Here is a 15333-nt window from a genome sequence, read left to right on the forward strand (position 1 = left end):
CCACCCAGGGCATGTGCCCTACCTGCCATACCTTAGATATGCCACTGAGCCTAGATTCTGACTGATATCAGAATCAGGCATGCTATGGAATTTCCATAGGCATGCTATGGAAATTGTTTCACTAGCATGCAAGAATACTGCGAACCTAATAATCAACAAATCTGCGCTATGAAACTTTGCATAGAAATCTGGTTCAATCTCTTGTGACAAAACCTAAAGTTTAAGGTGCTATTTCCTGGACAGAGTAGAGAAACTGGAAGTGGAAATCACTGAAAAAGAGCTGGTGAAAAATGAAAATGAATTATAGATACTCCTCCTCTCTGTATGAATTCAACTTGTACACAAACAGGAATGTCTTTCCAACCAGCTTAGATTCTTTCAAGAAAAATTCTAGAACTGCTGACAGGAAAGCTGGGTCACATAAAGCAAGTTGCTTGAAAAGTCAGCTTGTTCCAAAGGACAAAGATGCAACATGCTATTTTTAATTGAGAAAACAGACTGAAGAATTTACACTTCTAGCAACCATGTCGCCAGAGGCAGGTTTTATACCTGCCTATGAGTCTTGACTGAAAGAGACAATAAATATACAGCTTTTTAACAGCACCTCATTATTTGGGAGATTCAATAAGTGTGTCTTAATATGAAAAATGGATTATTGTATAAATAAAAAACTGAAACACACAATCACCAAATTCCCCCATGAAATATTTTGAAATCGAAAGGGTATCAGTGGAAAGTAAACATTTCTAGTAACTTTCATCTAGAACATGAAGCCAGGGAGGTGATGCTACTTCAACTCTTGGTTGCCATTTATATGGTCCAGGACAGCATTGCTTATCATGAAGCATGTATAGTGAATACCAATGACCCTAGCAACATAGATTTTTAACATTTTGAACAAGACCTCAACCAAATGCTGTCATACTGAGCATTTCTGATGGCATAACCAAGCTTTTCACCAGAGGAAAGTCTAGTTTGTGTCTGGGCAAAAACACTTCAGACTACAGATGTATGTTCACATGAGAGAATGCTCTTCTATTTTAAAAAAAATCTCTAGATGGCTAAGACAAGAGTGTTAAGTTAGGCCTTTTCTATGACATGCCAGTTTTCTATATGCAAATTTTTGGAATTGTGGAGCATTTGTCCCATCATGCAAACTGAAAGTGGCACAACTTTCAGTGGTACAACTGATAAACCAAAGGTTTTTCACCTTCATAGCTGAAAACTGCAGCAGAATAATGGCACAGTTAAAAACAACATATGAAAACCACTATCTTCCCTATTTTTAAATACATCCAGAAAATGTAAACTTCCAACAAGAACCACTTGCTAGCAGAGATGGCCAAGATGCTCCTGTTACAGGATGAAACATGAAATGAAATGTTCTCTTTGAACAGAAATGGTATCCATTAAGGTTTATTTCCCTTAAATTGTGAAAGGGGAGAGGAGAGTGTCAAAACCTAAAATTGTTTCTGGTTCTTTCTGATCAAGATCCAAAGCAGAGAGAAGTGAAACACACTTTGTTTTGACACTAACACGCAGTGCTAAATTTTGGGTTACAAAAGTCAGCTAATAAAAAAGTGTGCATTTTCTTTCTTACAAAAAGGTGAACATACCAGCAAATTACAGGGAACTATTATATGACAAGAAGAAGTGGGGTTAACACACTGATTTATAAACAGTTCTGTCACACATTAGAAATTCAAATGCTTGCAAGGAAATGTCAGTGTGTGCTTCATTTTAATACACACCAATGACTGGCTATCAAAGTGATCATTTAAAAAGGAACCAAAATGTTTCTCATATTACATAAAAATGTTAAGTTCTCCCCTAAAGTGATTTCAGCTTTGAAGTCCGATATTTGCAAATGTCTAAAAAGAGTTCCATTTTAAATGTTACAGATTAAGAAAAGCTGTCAACCACAGAGCATAGAAAAATCATACAGTGTTGGCTATCTTCTGCAAAGGGGAGACAAGTGAAAGCAATCTGTTTTCTGACCCCAGAAACCACTGCCCAAAACTTTGGCTGTTCCAAACAGTTCATTCTCTGTCTCAGCATTGGTTTAAAAAAATAATAAAAGCAGCCAGCAACTGGATTTGAAAAATTGCAAATCTTCCATCAAATGGCATAATCGTCATGTTCCCGAGGGCTAAAGGCAGATGCCCGTAGTATTTCCAGGGAATTTACTAAGATTAGGGTTCCTGTGAGGTGCTTCCAGCGTTTTGTGATAGGATTCTTCATCTTATCGAGACCAATATGAAGCTCTTGAGTAACATCACGGTAACTGTCGCCCATCTGATTGCTCCATGTTAGCATAAAGTCATAGGCTGGTTTCCACATTGCCTGTAAAAGAAACTGGCATTAATTCAGAAGAGCTTTGTACCATCCATGACGATACCGTGACACCATAAATTAGGAGTATTATTCTGAGGTTCTGCCCAACTCTTCAAAGTATACAACATAAATGGGCCAGGAGAAAAGAGCAAACTAATAACAGCAAAAGCAAATACCATCAGACTTCCCTAATGAAGTTTCAGTGTTGCAGGAAAGTGACCATTTATTTGTAGCTCTATTACACTTCAACTGTCCTTTTCCTATTCACCTTCGAACATGTTGCAGCCCTACAGCAGCCTTTTACCCAGGGCTTAACAAACTTGATTTGGATCAGGGAACCAGCCCAAACATTTAGGAATCAGATCTTCCTTTCCTTTACTTAGTCATCTCCTGTGATGTGCAGGAGCAACCCACAACCTTGTGCCCCACCACTGCTACAACCAAGGAGAAATGGGATGAACATGGGAAGACAAAGAGAAGTCTCTGTATTTGGGAAATGGTTTTTTTTTAAAAAAATAAAAGCTTTTAAGAGAACAAGAGAGATTGTTTAGAGACCCTGGTGAGGACTGCAGATATGAAGGTGGATGAGAGATAGGGTGGAAAGGCTAGATGACAGCAATAAAATGATCTTGATGAGTAAAAAGAGGAGCAAAAATAGGATGCAAGAAAAGGATCTGAAGAGAGAAACACACACAAAAAAGTAGGAAAGAAGTTGGAAAAGACAAGCAAGATCTTCCAGAAGTTTCTGTGAGTGTGCGCACGTCCCGCACCCTTCCTCCTTCCCTTGTAGGGCTGAAGAAAGGAAACTAAAAGGAAAAAGAATCATTGTTATGTTCCACCTCAACCACCCATCCTGTACATTGTCAAAGCACCGTCCAGTCCTAGCCCCTTTCTCAGGAGATAATGACACCCAAAGGGAAACATAGGACTTTCTGAAATACCACAACATACTGAGCTTATAATAAAAATACCTGAATGGCCTAGGCTACACAAACCCTATATCGGAGAAAGTTTCAAACATGATAAGAAACATGATACATGATCAGAATGCCAGATGTAGGGGAGAGCACCAGGATGAGGTCTCTTGTTATCTGGTGTGCTCCCTGGGGCATTTGGTGGGCCGCTGTGAGATACAGGAAGCTGGACTAGATGGGCCTATGGCCTGATCCAGTGGGGCTGTTCTTATGTTCTTATGATACTGAATCCAGAAACAATGCTGTCAAATTAGATTTTAAGTACTTCAAATTGACTTTTAACTCAAATGTCATTTGCAAAGTGGCTTCTATTTATAGTATTGCTGACCTTTCAACCATGCAACTGTTATTTCAGCATTATGTAGTGTGGCAATCATCAGCTGGATGCAGGAACCAACTCTACAACTTTTCCAGTGCTGAGAAACTACTTCAGGCCTATGTGAGCATGCCAAATAGAGATCTAATCTCTATGTGGCTGGCATATATTCCTCCATTTCAGACTGTGAGCACCAGGGCTGATTGGCTACATCATACCAAACACTGTTCGTGATACATGAACCATATGCAAGGCCATGGAAGAATTCATCTTAAAAAGTAGTGCATTTATTTCTGAGTAGCTGCATTTTTTTGACCACATGACAAAAATAGCCATGTACCTCAGATATGATTTTATCATCATTCAAGATAAAAGAGGGTAGCTGAGTTCTATACCAAATGGTTTTTTTTTTTAAAGCCTATTGTGCCAAACCAGCCATCCAACAAACCCAGAACACATTGCATGAATGCTTTCTTACTTCACTATCCACAGCTCCATTCTTGTCCCGATGTGGGGCTTCATAGGCATCCATCTGTTGTTTGGAAACCTTAGCCAATTTCTCAGCCAGTTCCCTCCAGCGCTGGGCCACTTCTACAGCAGTGGTCAGAAGCACAAAGTCCTGAATTAGTCTGACAACCAAACCTTGGCAGTCCATTTTCAGTAAGGCCTGAATGCATACAAAATAAATCAAAATACTGTGTCAGTTATGGGTGCCATCTTTGCTTGAAGTACCAACAGATTTGTGGGGTAAGTGAAGTAAGGTCAGGAGACATAGGATCAGGAGACACAGGAACACTATATTATTACCCATGCTCTTCTTCAGTTTACATTCAACAATACAATGATAGCCATGGAAGCGGACTTTTGTTTCATTGTTTAGGCTCTCTAAGAAAGGTATGTGGGAAGACAGAATTCTTGCTACCCCAAACGGAACTATCATTCCCTGGAGGAACTTATACCTTGACTAGAGCTCTCCAGAACACTCCTTCAGGCTGGATGTTGAACAAAAGAGGAACAAGGATGATTAAAGGACTGGAGAACAAGCCCTGTAAGGAAAGGCTGAGGGAACTTAGTATGTCTAACTTGGATCTAGTTAAATCTTCATAAAACCACCTGCACTTCAGTTGCAAGGCTTGGAGGCTTTTCCATCACGCCCAGTTTCTCTCCGTTTCCCCCCCGCCCCATTATGCACAACATCCAGCGTGAAGAAGAATTCTGAAAAACTCACTAATCTTGCTCAGGGTTGGGTTGGGGGGGGGTGCTTTTTTCTAAAAGAATAACATGGCTACCAATGATTTCTTAACTGGAATTATGTATCATGAACACACTCCCACTGACACATACTAAGAAATTAAGGATGTACTGGCTGATTCTGTTTGCATTCTGAAAACATACAGATGGATCTCTTCAAATATGTTCAAAATATTTCCCCTGTCATCAGGCTGTATGTCACTTTGTTAGCCTTCCTGCTGCTGTGTTATTCTTTCCCGTACTTCAGAAGAATGCCCTTCTACAGTAATTATTAACTGAAGTGTCTCCTTTACCCAAAAATCAGCAGGAAGCATCCCAAAGAATACTCAACATGCAAATCATGCTTCAAAGGAATTCAGGAAAAACATAATTTAACTGTCTATATGTGAATTATTTGGTTGACATTGCAAAATAAGAGGGGGGATTTGTTTCTATATACCGGATCAAGGAAAGTAGCTTATGAGCATGGCTATGCATACTTTGTGATTTTTTTTTTTTAATCTTCTGTACAGACTATCCAGGATTAATCGGAGGCATAGCAATCCAGTTATTTCATTTCTACCAAAGGTGGTGGTGAACCATTCCAGAGGATGGTGTCAGGTGTTCTGTAACATGGCAAGGCATAATGGGCTGCAGTGATTACAGGGAAGCCTTGTGGAAGGGCCATCCAGTTACATGAGAGCATCCTAGTTTATGAGGTTTCCTGGTCAGTTGCAATATTTGTGGTTTCTGGCATTCCTACTGGGAAGCAGCATGCTTATGACAGCAGCCTAGCTGGCAATTACTGCAGAACTTGCCTGTTCTCACTGAGGCACTAGACAAGTGATTTGAGCCATGGTCAATGGCAAAAGAACACTGAGCATGTTTAAAAAGCCATTCTTCCTTGTTCTTCTTTCTTCCTCCCTGCTCCTACCATGAAAAGCCACATTGGGAGATGTGATTTTCTGATAGCTACTGCAGGGTATGCTGATGTCCCAACAGGCATGGCATGAACACTGAAACTTCTCGCCATCAAATTTAAATAAGTCTATTTGAACCAAAAGACCTTGACCCTAGGGGCACCTCCACCAATCTGAGCCCCACATGCTTGTTTTTGTTCTAGTGGCTGCTGCAATTAACATTCTTATGCTCTAGGCATCCACCTTATCCCAATTCTACATTCCTATGTCCCTCCTCACCCAAGAATTTGGTAAACAAGTGGAGCTTGGAAGATTCTCAAAGCAGGTAGAATAATGAGCTTAAAATTCTATCCCTTATCCCCATTAACTGAGCAAAGAGGCACTTTTTCAAGTGGTGCTGCTCTTACAGGGGGAGAGCAACTGTCCCTCTTCACCATATCACAGTGCCTTTTCTAGTACCTGTTGCTGGTTTTCTTAATGCATTTTTTAAGACAGTGAGCCCTTTTGGGAAAGGGAGCCTTTCAGTCATTTGATTTTCTTTGTAAATTGCTTTGTGAACTTTTTTTCTTGGCAGGGTAGACATGCCCTCAAGCCAGTCAGGACTCCCCCTCCCCCATACTTCAAAAATACTAAAATTGCCCTGGTTTAAGGAGCCCCATTCTGAATTCTTGCCATGGAATTTATGTCATTTTTTCCCATCTCTGCACATGTGAGGTTCCTGCTGTGCATTATTAAGGCATACTAGCAAATCTCCATAATTCAGGCAGCTGAATTAAGCTTGGACCATGTTAGTTTCTCTTGAAGGGTTGGTGCCCCTGCACAACCTTCTTCCCATCCATTAACACATTGTGACTTGATAAGCCACTCCTTGGCTCCAAGTCCCCCAGCTCACTCAATGGCAACTTGCTTAGTATCTTCAATGGCATGCAAATCAGCAGGTGCAAGGAAAGTTAGTCCTCTTAACTAAACTATCTCCCCCTATTCTATCAATCTACCTCCTCTGTTAAAGAGGATTCAGGTCTTCAACCTCTCCTCTCCAGCAAAGAGGTGGATTTCACAAGTTGTGAATGATAGCCCTCAGCACATGAGAGCTAGTCAGTCTCCCTCCTTCCATTAAAACCCATGACTACACCCCCAGCAATATCACAGCATCTCATGTGTGGATCACAGGACATAGTCTCTCAGCTCTGGTCAGTTACAGAACAAAGATACTGTATTTCTAAAGCATCTACTTAGTTCTAAAACATAGTGAACCTATTGCTTTTTCCCTCTCCTTGCCATTGTCCTATACTGCATTCATTCAATGAAGACACATTGGACACCTGGTTACAAGCCTTTAAGTGCCAATAGTGTGCCCACCATAAGCCAACAAAGATTTCTGTACATGAACGAGTGAGACAAGTTTATTCCCATATGCATGACTCTGCAAAGCACTCTCACTAAGCACAAGAGAAATGGGAATTACATCTCTTACAATTAACTGCAATGCTGCTATAGCAGCACCAAAACAAAAGCCCTGCTGTAAGGCCTCATACAGTCATTTCTCTTTATACGCACATTTACTTTATGCAAAGGGGCAGAATTGCCACCTACCTCTTGCTATCTATGTTCTTGGGGCCGGAAGGTCTCCACACAGCTATGAGCAGGGAGGCAGGGGCCAAGAGAGGTTGTGGAAGGAGAAGGAGGGACAGTGGAGGGACACAAGCATAAAGCAGCACCTGCACTGTGCAGGGGGAAGAGGAAGAAAGGCCTACACTCATGTATGGCCAGCGTGGGAGGGGTTGCAGTAATTGCATCCAGCCAATTTTACTCCTTGTATTTTAGAAAGTTGTCTAGATTGGGTCAATTTTCCACATCAAACAGGCATTGACATTGGCCAAGGAAAGTAGTCTGAAAATTTCTGTCTGCTTCCAGACATGCCCCACCATCTTGGGCACCATTTAGAGGACTCCAGCTGAACCTTCACAAGCCTGGTGATGATGAGAGGTCTCTGGAAGGCTACCTCAGGGCTGCTCTGGGGTCTGTGTATCACTGGCACCAGATAAACTTGGGAAATAAGGGAGGCTCATTAGTATAGAGATTGCCAAGCTTTGTTGCACATACAAATAAAATTATTAGAATGGTGGGGTACACACTTCAGAATTTGGTCAGAAAAAAATTGTTTTGCCTCTTTGTTTTTGGTAATAAAATAATTCCAAACTTTAGGAGAAAAATCTGTCTCCTAAAAGGACACCAAACTACAAGACAATAGCAAACCAAGCCCTCCTGCTGCTCTAATTGCAGCACTCTTAGTGCTACAATTTGTCTCTTTTGGCGGCCAGATTGATTTGGTCTTTCCCCATCATCCTTGTCTTGCTGCTGCAGCTGGGAACAAAGAAAACACGCATGACAAGCTACAGCTTGTGTAATTCAGTGACCTGTAGCTCTATATTGGAGGCTCAGTCATTTTCTGATTCACCTGTGTATTCTCACCCCATTAACTTTAACTATCAATTCTGCAGAAGAATGCAGGAGTACATACCTTCAAGATTTTGATGCATTTTGTCTTTTTTTTTTTTTTAAGGTTTTCTAGGCAGCATTTGGCCTCCGAAGAGGGTTTTCCCTTATAATAATAAAGGCATAATAAATAAAGGGTTTATTTATTAATTTATTAATAAAGGGTTTTATAAACCCTTATAAAAACAAACAAGAATTTCTTGTTTCATGTACCTATTTCTTGTACTCCAGACTATTAAAAAGGCAGTAATATTCAGTAATTGTAACACAGAACATTTGTTTGAAGTGATTTACCCTACATTTGTTTGAAGTGAATCCCATTGTGTTCAAAGGGCCCACCCCTAAGTAAGTTTGCACAGAACTGCAACCCTAGTTACTTTTTCCACAGGCTCTTAACTCAATAAAGTGAAAGAGAAGCAGGCAATCATTCCTCATGTAGCGAGAATACTTACTGACATCAATTCCTTCTGGAAAGATTTCCTATCCTTGCTCTCTGAATTATTACAGTCTTCTTTCAATTTCTCCAACACAGAAGCCACACATTCTGGTTCATTGTCCAGTTCTGCTCGACAGAAAAAAGCAAGAGGCAGATTGCCATATCCCAGTGCCTCAGCAAATGTGCGCCAGCTGCTGATGTTTTCCATGAGCAAAGTCCTCACTGAAGCATAGATATAGGTGAGAAATTTACAAGGCCTCAAGATTTGCTCAAGCAACATATTAGTGGTAAGTTCAGGTCCAGAGAAATAACTGGGCTTGATTTTCCCAACAATTAACACATTTTTGGTATGAACCAGGCCAACTTTACCCTGATAATAACCAATATACCATTCCTTGGTCCAGAGCTGACCTTTCAACTTGATTTTCTCCTCACTTAGTAAAGCAATGGCATCCCCTTTCTTATATTCCAAGAGATAATGGTTCTTGTTTTGCCGCACCACTGTCTTCAGCAATTTACCGTATTTCAAGCTTGCCACTGGCCGGTCTTGGAAGACGGGATATTTGGCAGCAGTGGCAAGGGGTGACAAGATGATTTTCCCAACCTCATTTTTCTTCAGAAACCTTCGCGGACCAGTGGACCGGATGGCACTTTTTGAAGGTGGCTGTGGTGTTTGGACACAGAACTGAGTCAAGATGGTGTCCTGATCATTCTTCACTTGTATCCTCAATGTGAAATCAGACAGCTCATTCGGATCATGAGACATGATGGGGAAGATGAGGCGGCTTACTTTCCCCAGCTTCATTTGGAAGCCTCTCACAATTTTGGCCTGCTCATTGGCTCTCACTTCATAATTAGTCATGTTTGAAAACATACAAATCTTCAGGTCTTGTGACCTTGCCAGGATGAATTGATGTTTACCCCACAACTGCAGTGCCACAGGTGCTACACAGTGTACTTGACGTGTCACTTCATTTACCAACAATGTCTTTGGGGCACAATCATGTCCAAAGATGGCAACCACTGTTTTAAAAGAAGGATGTATGTGTTTTGGACCATAGACACCCACTGTGATTTTTTTACCAATGTAATCCCAAACAGTGTAAGGATATAGAATGTTCTGCCCTTGGGCTACAACTGCTATGTACATACAAGGCTCCAGGTTCTCCAACTGAACCTGTATTGTGTCACCATAGCAACAGCTTAATTGAATTGGTGCATACGGACCTTCCTTTGTGTCACTTCGCAGGCACTGCACCGCTACTATACTTTTACTCACAATGTCATTCTTAACTTCTGCTGAAACTTTCATCTCTAGTATGATGGAAGTTCGAACTTCCATGTTGCTCAGCTTAATCTCCAGCACAGGGCTGATGGTACTGCATTTGTCGCTATTGAGCTCCAAAGGTGGGTCCAACAGAGCCTTCATGGAGATCTGTTGAGTATCCCCAGGAGCTACATGTCCTTCTGGAATACGAATATTAATATTTGTATCTGGAAGTTGAACAGCTCCTCCAGAACTATCCAGCTTGCAAACAATGTTGGTTTCCACAGGTTGCGTCTGTCCCCAGCCAGGGTTCTGGCCCAGGAGATCCAAGTCATGGCAAGATCTTGCCAGTTTTCGATGGTTCAACCATGCAGTTCTGAAGTCTTCCCGGCTTTGGAATTCCTCAGGGGTAGGAGATTTCAACCCAGTAAAAAAGCCCAATGATGCTGGAGTTTCTGACTTTGCCTGGAGTACCGAGAGTTCTGACAAGCTGTATGAGCGCTTGCTTCTGAAAAAAGGATTGTCCCGTCTGCTTGGCTGCTCAAACTCAAATCCATTCATGGATGGAACGTCATCGAGGTGGTTGCCTACACTGCTATTTGTTGCAGAACTAGACCCTGTAAATGCAGGCACTCCTGTGTCAAAGAGTAACAAATCCAAAGTAGTTTGGCGGGAACTCTCCTTGTCCCTGTCAGGCATTATCTGTACATTTCCATTCACAAAAGGATTAGCCTGGATGTTATTCAAAAAAGGGTTGTTTTTGGCTACCTTCCATTTTAAGTCTGTCCAGTCCCCAAGTAGATCAAGCTCTTTGGCTCCTTCATCAGAGCTTTCAAGCAGATTGTCTATCATTCCACTGTCCGTTAATGAAGAGTTGCGGTAGTTTACAGGCTGGACGTAAGAGGATGGGATGTAGCCCATCTCAGTGGTATTGTGAGCATACCACCACTCACCTCCTGAGGTATCTAAGACATAAAGGTGGTCACCCTTGGAGAACTTCAAGGTGGTAAAGTTATTTGGGCAGTAATCTTTGATTGCTACAACTTCCTTTGCATTTCCAAACGATGTAGGATTGTCTACCATCAAGGCACTAGGAGAAGGCACTGCAAAGCAAAAAGCAGAATATCATGAGCAATGGCAAATGAAACCATGATTTGGCAGTATTGCACATATCTCCACTGAAACACAGTTGCTTCCTTCTTAAAATCACAAACACATTCTTCTTTCAACAGCCACTCTAATCTGCCAGTCCCCAGAGGTTCCTCACCATTTGGTTTTGGTTAGAGCCATACAGCTCACTGTCTTCTTGGATGTTTTCATAACAATTTTTATCCTCATTTGTGATGACTAATGCATGGCTAAACCCTCAAGAAAATGCTATGATGCAGCTTTGCGCCAAGAGCACAATAGGAAAATCAGTGTTACTGGGAATGACCTTGACCATGAACTTATCCAGCCTATAAAGGAGCTACAAGTACAACAAATGCTGAAAAGTATCTTGCATGTACAAGCACAACATTACTCTTATACTTCTCACATAACTTGGGAATCCAAATCTAACATAGAGCCAAATATAAAAGACCCAACAATAGAAAAAGTGGGTCTGCTGGCCTGTGTCTTCCTCCCATCCTTTTGGATTCTCTCTCATTCTGCTGTGCTGAAAGGTAGCTGGCAGTACGTGCTATAGATTTAAAATAAGGAATTAGTCTTAAATGGAGCATTTAATGTCTGGATGGGACAGCCCTGAAGAAATGTGTTCATATTTTTCTACGTTTCTATTCAGACATCACGGCAAACCTTAGTTAAAACCTTCATCAAAATTTCTTAATCATGTTTGTGACTGGCTGGCAAACCAGAATCAGCAATAGGTTTTATAAACTATGGCTTGTGCTAAATATGATTTGGCATGGATAAATCATAGTTACAGTTATAAGTTACAGCTCTACTTGTGGAGGCCTCTGTACTGAGAGTTTTGAGGGTAGACAGAAAATGAAAACTATTGTAAACTACAGCTTGTCTGCTATGGGCTTGGGAAGCCATTCCTGATCATGGACAGCAGAGATTGTGATTGGCATGGTCTTTGAACTCACATCAGCCATGTGATGTGCAAGCAGATATCTTCTCTTATGGGATTTGCATTTGCTCTCATAATACAGATACAAATCTCACCTTTGACAGAACTGAAGCTGGTTTCTGAGAATTCTTCACTCAGATCAATGAGCGTCCCCTCTGATTTGCACCGTGGGAGGCCACTGGCATTCACCGCACGGATTCTCTGGGCTGCCATCTTGAGATCTGTGCCCTTCCCTGAGATTCTTAACAGGCCATCTTCTCTTAAACGTTGTGGCAAACACTCTGTAATTGACCTTCAGAAGTTCTAGCTACCAAGGTGCTTAGGAAACCAGTCAGCAAAGGAAAAAATCTTTAAAAAAGGAAAGTTAAAAGTATGGTTACTCTTGAGGCATTTTCTACTTTACTGCGCAATTAAGATTACAGAAATGTGTATTTTTCAAATTAAAAGCATTTTATTCTGAACAATCTAGGCACATTTTATTGACAACAACCTTGGTAACTTTGAGCAACAGGACTTCTTTAGGGCTCTTTAGCTGATGTAGCATAGGGGCTAGAAGAGTGAGGTGCATGTCAGGATTTCCCTGGTTCAAATGTTGCCTTTGCCATGAATTCTCGCTAGATAGCCTTCGACAAGTCACTCCCTCTCAGCCTCACCTGCCTAGATGCAATATGGGGATGATACTACTTGCTCACCCTGCAGGGCTGTTGTCCTCACAACATCATATTAATACACATGCAGTGCTTTGTACACTGAACGCTTTGGAAACTAAATGCTTTCCATATGCGCTGCCTCCGACACATCCTCAGCATCACCTGGCAGGACAAAGTTCCAAACAACACAGTCCTGGAATGAGCTGGAATCCCTAGCATGTATGCACTGCTGAAACAGAGACGCCTGCGTTGGCTCGGTCATGTCGTGAGAAAGTATGATGGCCGGATCCCAAAGGATCTCCTCTATGGAGAACTCGTGCAAGGAAAGCGCCCTACAGGTAGACCACAGCTGCGATACAAGGACATCTGCAAGAGGGATCTGAAGGCCTTAGGAGTGGACCTGAACAGGTAGGAAACCCTGGCCTCTGAGCAGCCCGCTTGGAGGCAGGCTGTGCAGCATGGCCTTTCCCAGTTTGAAGAGACGTTTGGCCAACAGGCTAAGGCAAAGAAGGAAGGCCCATAGCCAGGGAGACAGACCAGGGACAGACTGCACTTGCTCCCAGTGTGGAAGGGATTGTCACTCCCGAATTGGCCTTTTCAGCCACACTAGATGCCATTCCAGAACCACCATTCAGAGCATGATACCATAGTCTTTCGAGACTGAAGGTTGCCAACTACAGCTTTGTACACTTGGAGAGTGAGCAGTTCATCGCAGTCCATGAAAATTTAACATGGATTTAACATGGATTAAGTGATATTTCCATTGTTAAAACTGCATTCAAGCTACCGTACCAGGATGATCTCTATTTGTTCTTAACCAAATCAGAGATTAAGAAACAAGAATCTAAAGTTCTCAGTGGAAGTGCTTCCTATACCTGTCATCTACTTTGTACAACACAAAGCATGCCTCCCCAAAGAGACAGATTTATTTTAGGGGTGGGTTGATCACTCCCTTGATATTTTTCATCACTAGTGAATCATGCTTTCCTCCTATTAGTTTTGAACTGCAGCTTAGACTTATTTTAGATAAAGTAGAACTGAGAAATTCAATTCTGTGAGTGAAAATACAAAGTACAGAGCAGGAACATTTTCCAGCAGCTTGTCACCAAAGCAAACCAGGGACTGAGTAGCCAAAAAGCATCACAAACTAAAATGCCCTCTCATGATTTAATTTACATTTGGGACACAACTGAAACACAACACTGTACCCCTAAACACCATGAATGCACTTACTCTAATTGTTTGGAGCTAACCACAATTACTAATACTCCATCTTCATGTAGTCACTTTGGGCTGTTTGCTCCATCTATCCCAGCATCCAAATGCATGATTACATGGAGAAAGTACTGCCTGCCTGTTTTACCAGTTCACAAGTGTACTGAAATGTCCACGATTGTGACAGCAGATAAATGGGGTGATGGTGGAAGACGACATCTGATTTCCTTTTTCTCAACTGCTGTTTGATGTATGAAGTTATACAGCTCTGAATGAAGTTAAAACAGTTTTGCCTCCCGGCGCTGTCAGAATCTACAAAGCAATCCAATTCAGAATTCTGCCAAATGAAATAAGGATTATCCCAATTAATGACACAGCTGGCTTTGAAATAAGAATTGGATTAGCCTTTGAACAGAATGTATTTACTAATCTAACTGTATTGTGGTAAATTGCCTCCAGGCTATGGATGGAGTAAAATACATGTCATATGCAGTTTAAAATATTGTTTAATACAATACAGCTGATGAAGCTGCAACTTGAAGTGAAAGATCTGCAGAGAAGAACTAATTAGCTTTTTCCCTTCATACAATTTTCTGTTGAAATGTGTCCTTCTCCCAATGCATTTTGTTGCTACTATACATACCCATAATCTTTCCCCTGTCAGGGAAAATTATTTGGGGAGGCAATTTTCAAAGAAGCACACTACAAGTGGGATCAGGTTAAGAAGTTACTTGATTTCATCAATGACACAATACAAAACAACATGCCAGAAGATTATGATCCTTGATGCTGTCCTACTATAACAGTGATGTTCAACCTTTTTCAGCTCACGGCACACCGACAAGATACTAAAATTGTCAAGGCACACCATCAGGGTTTTGGCAATTGACAAGGCACACCATCAGGGTTTTGGCAATTGACAAGGCACTCCACGCTGTTGGTGGGGGCTCACATGCTCCAAAGGCCCTACTAAAAAGTAACCCTCCCCCAAACCCCTGTGACACACCTGCAAACCATTCACTGCACACCAGTCTGCCATGGCACAGTGGTTGAAAATGGCTGTACTATAAGTTCATATGCTTTCCTCTGCACTGCCTAGTTGGAAAGGAAACTAGAAAAAGAAACCACATCATTTACATTTGTCTGGAAACGTGGCAATGCAAACCAGGATTGTAAGAATAAAGGTTAGTCCTGTCACCTGCTTGGAAGACACTGATAACCAGAGCAGCAGGAAAAGATTTCAGCCTGGAGCAATGTTTGAAAGACTTGAGGTTGCAATGGTAAGCACATCTAGGAAGCAAGACCCATTAAACTTAGTGAACATTATTATAAATGTAACATGTACAACACAACACACACCCTAGATACTTAACTCACTTTCACCAATTCTAAAATTAAACCTACAATAAATGAGAGGATGA

General features: G+C 41.5%; 1 protein-coding gene across 1 annotated transcript; it reads right to left on the reverse strand.

Annotated features, from left to right (window-relative positions):
* Positions 1-1400: 1400 nt before the first annotated feature.
* On the reverse strand, positions 1401-14998 carry LOC136651666 (SH3 domain-binding protein 4-like). The gene is made up of 5 exons (XM_066628310.1): positions 14919-14998; positions 12143-12395; positions 8723-11076; positions 4103-4291; positions 1401-2343 (listed from the first exon to the last, which is right to left on the reverse strand). Exons 2-5 carry the CDS (start codon positions 12258-12260, stop codon positions 2119-2121), a joined length of 2886 nt encoding a protein of 961 aa, XP_066484407.1. The 5' UTR covers positions 12261-12395; positions 14919-14998; the 3' UTR covers positions 1401-2118.
* Positions 14999-15333: the final 335 nt, after the last annotated feature.

Source organism: Tiliqua scincoides, chromosome 1, assembly GCF_035046505.1.
Source record: "Tiliqua scincoides isolate rTilSci1 chromosome 1, rTilSci1.hap2, whole genome shotgun sequence".
Classification (NCBI taxonomy): Eukaryota; Metazoa; Chordata; class Lepidosauria; order Squamata; family Scincidae; genus Tiliqua; species Tiliqua scincoides.

What these genes read in the sequence shown, in the direction of transcription:
- LOC136651666 (XM_066628310.1), bottom strand. Translation starts at nt 12,260, where the DNA reads ATGGCAGCCCAGAGAATCCGTGCGGTGAATGCCAGTGGCCTCCCACGG. An exon ending in TCCAGAAGGAATTGATGTCA is followed by an intron (nt 4,292 to 8,722) that starts GTAAGTATTCTC and finishes GTATGCATTCAG; the next exon opens with GCCTTACTGAAAATGGACTG. An exon ending in ATGGAGCTGTGGATAGTGAA is followed by an intron (nt 2,344 to 4,102) that starts GTAAGAAAGCAT and finishes TTTCTTTTACAG; the next exon opens with GCAATGTGGAAACCAGCCTA.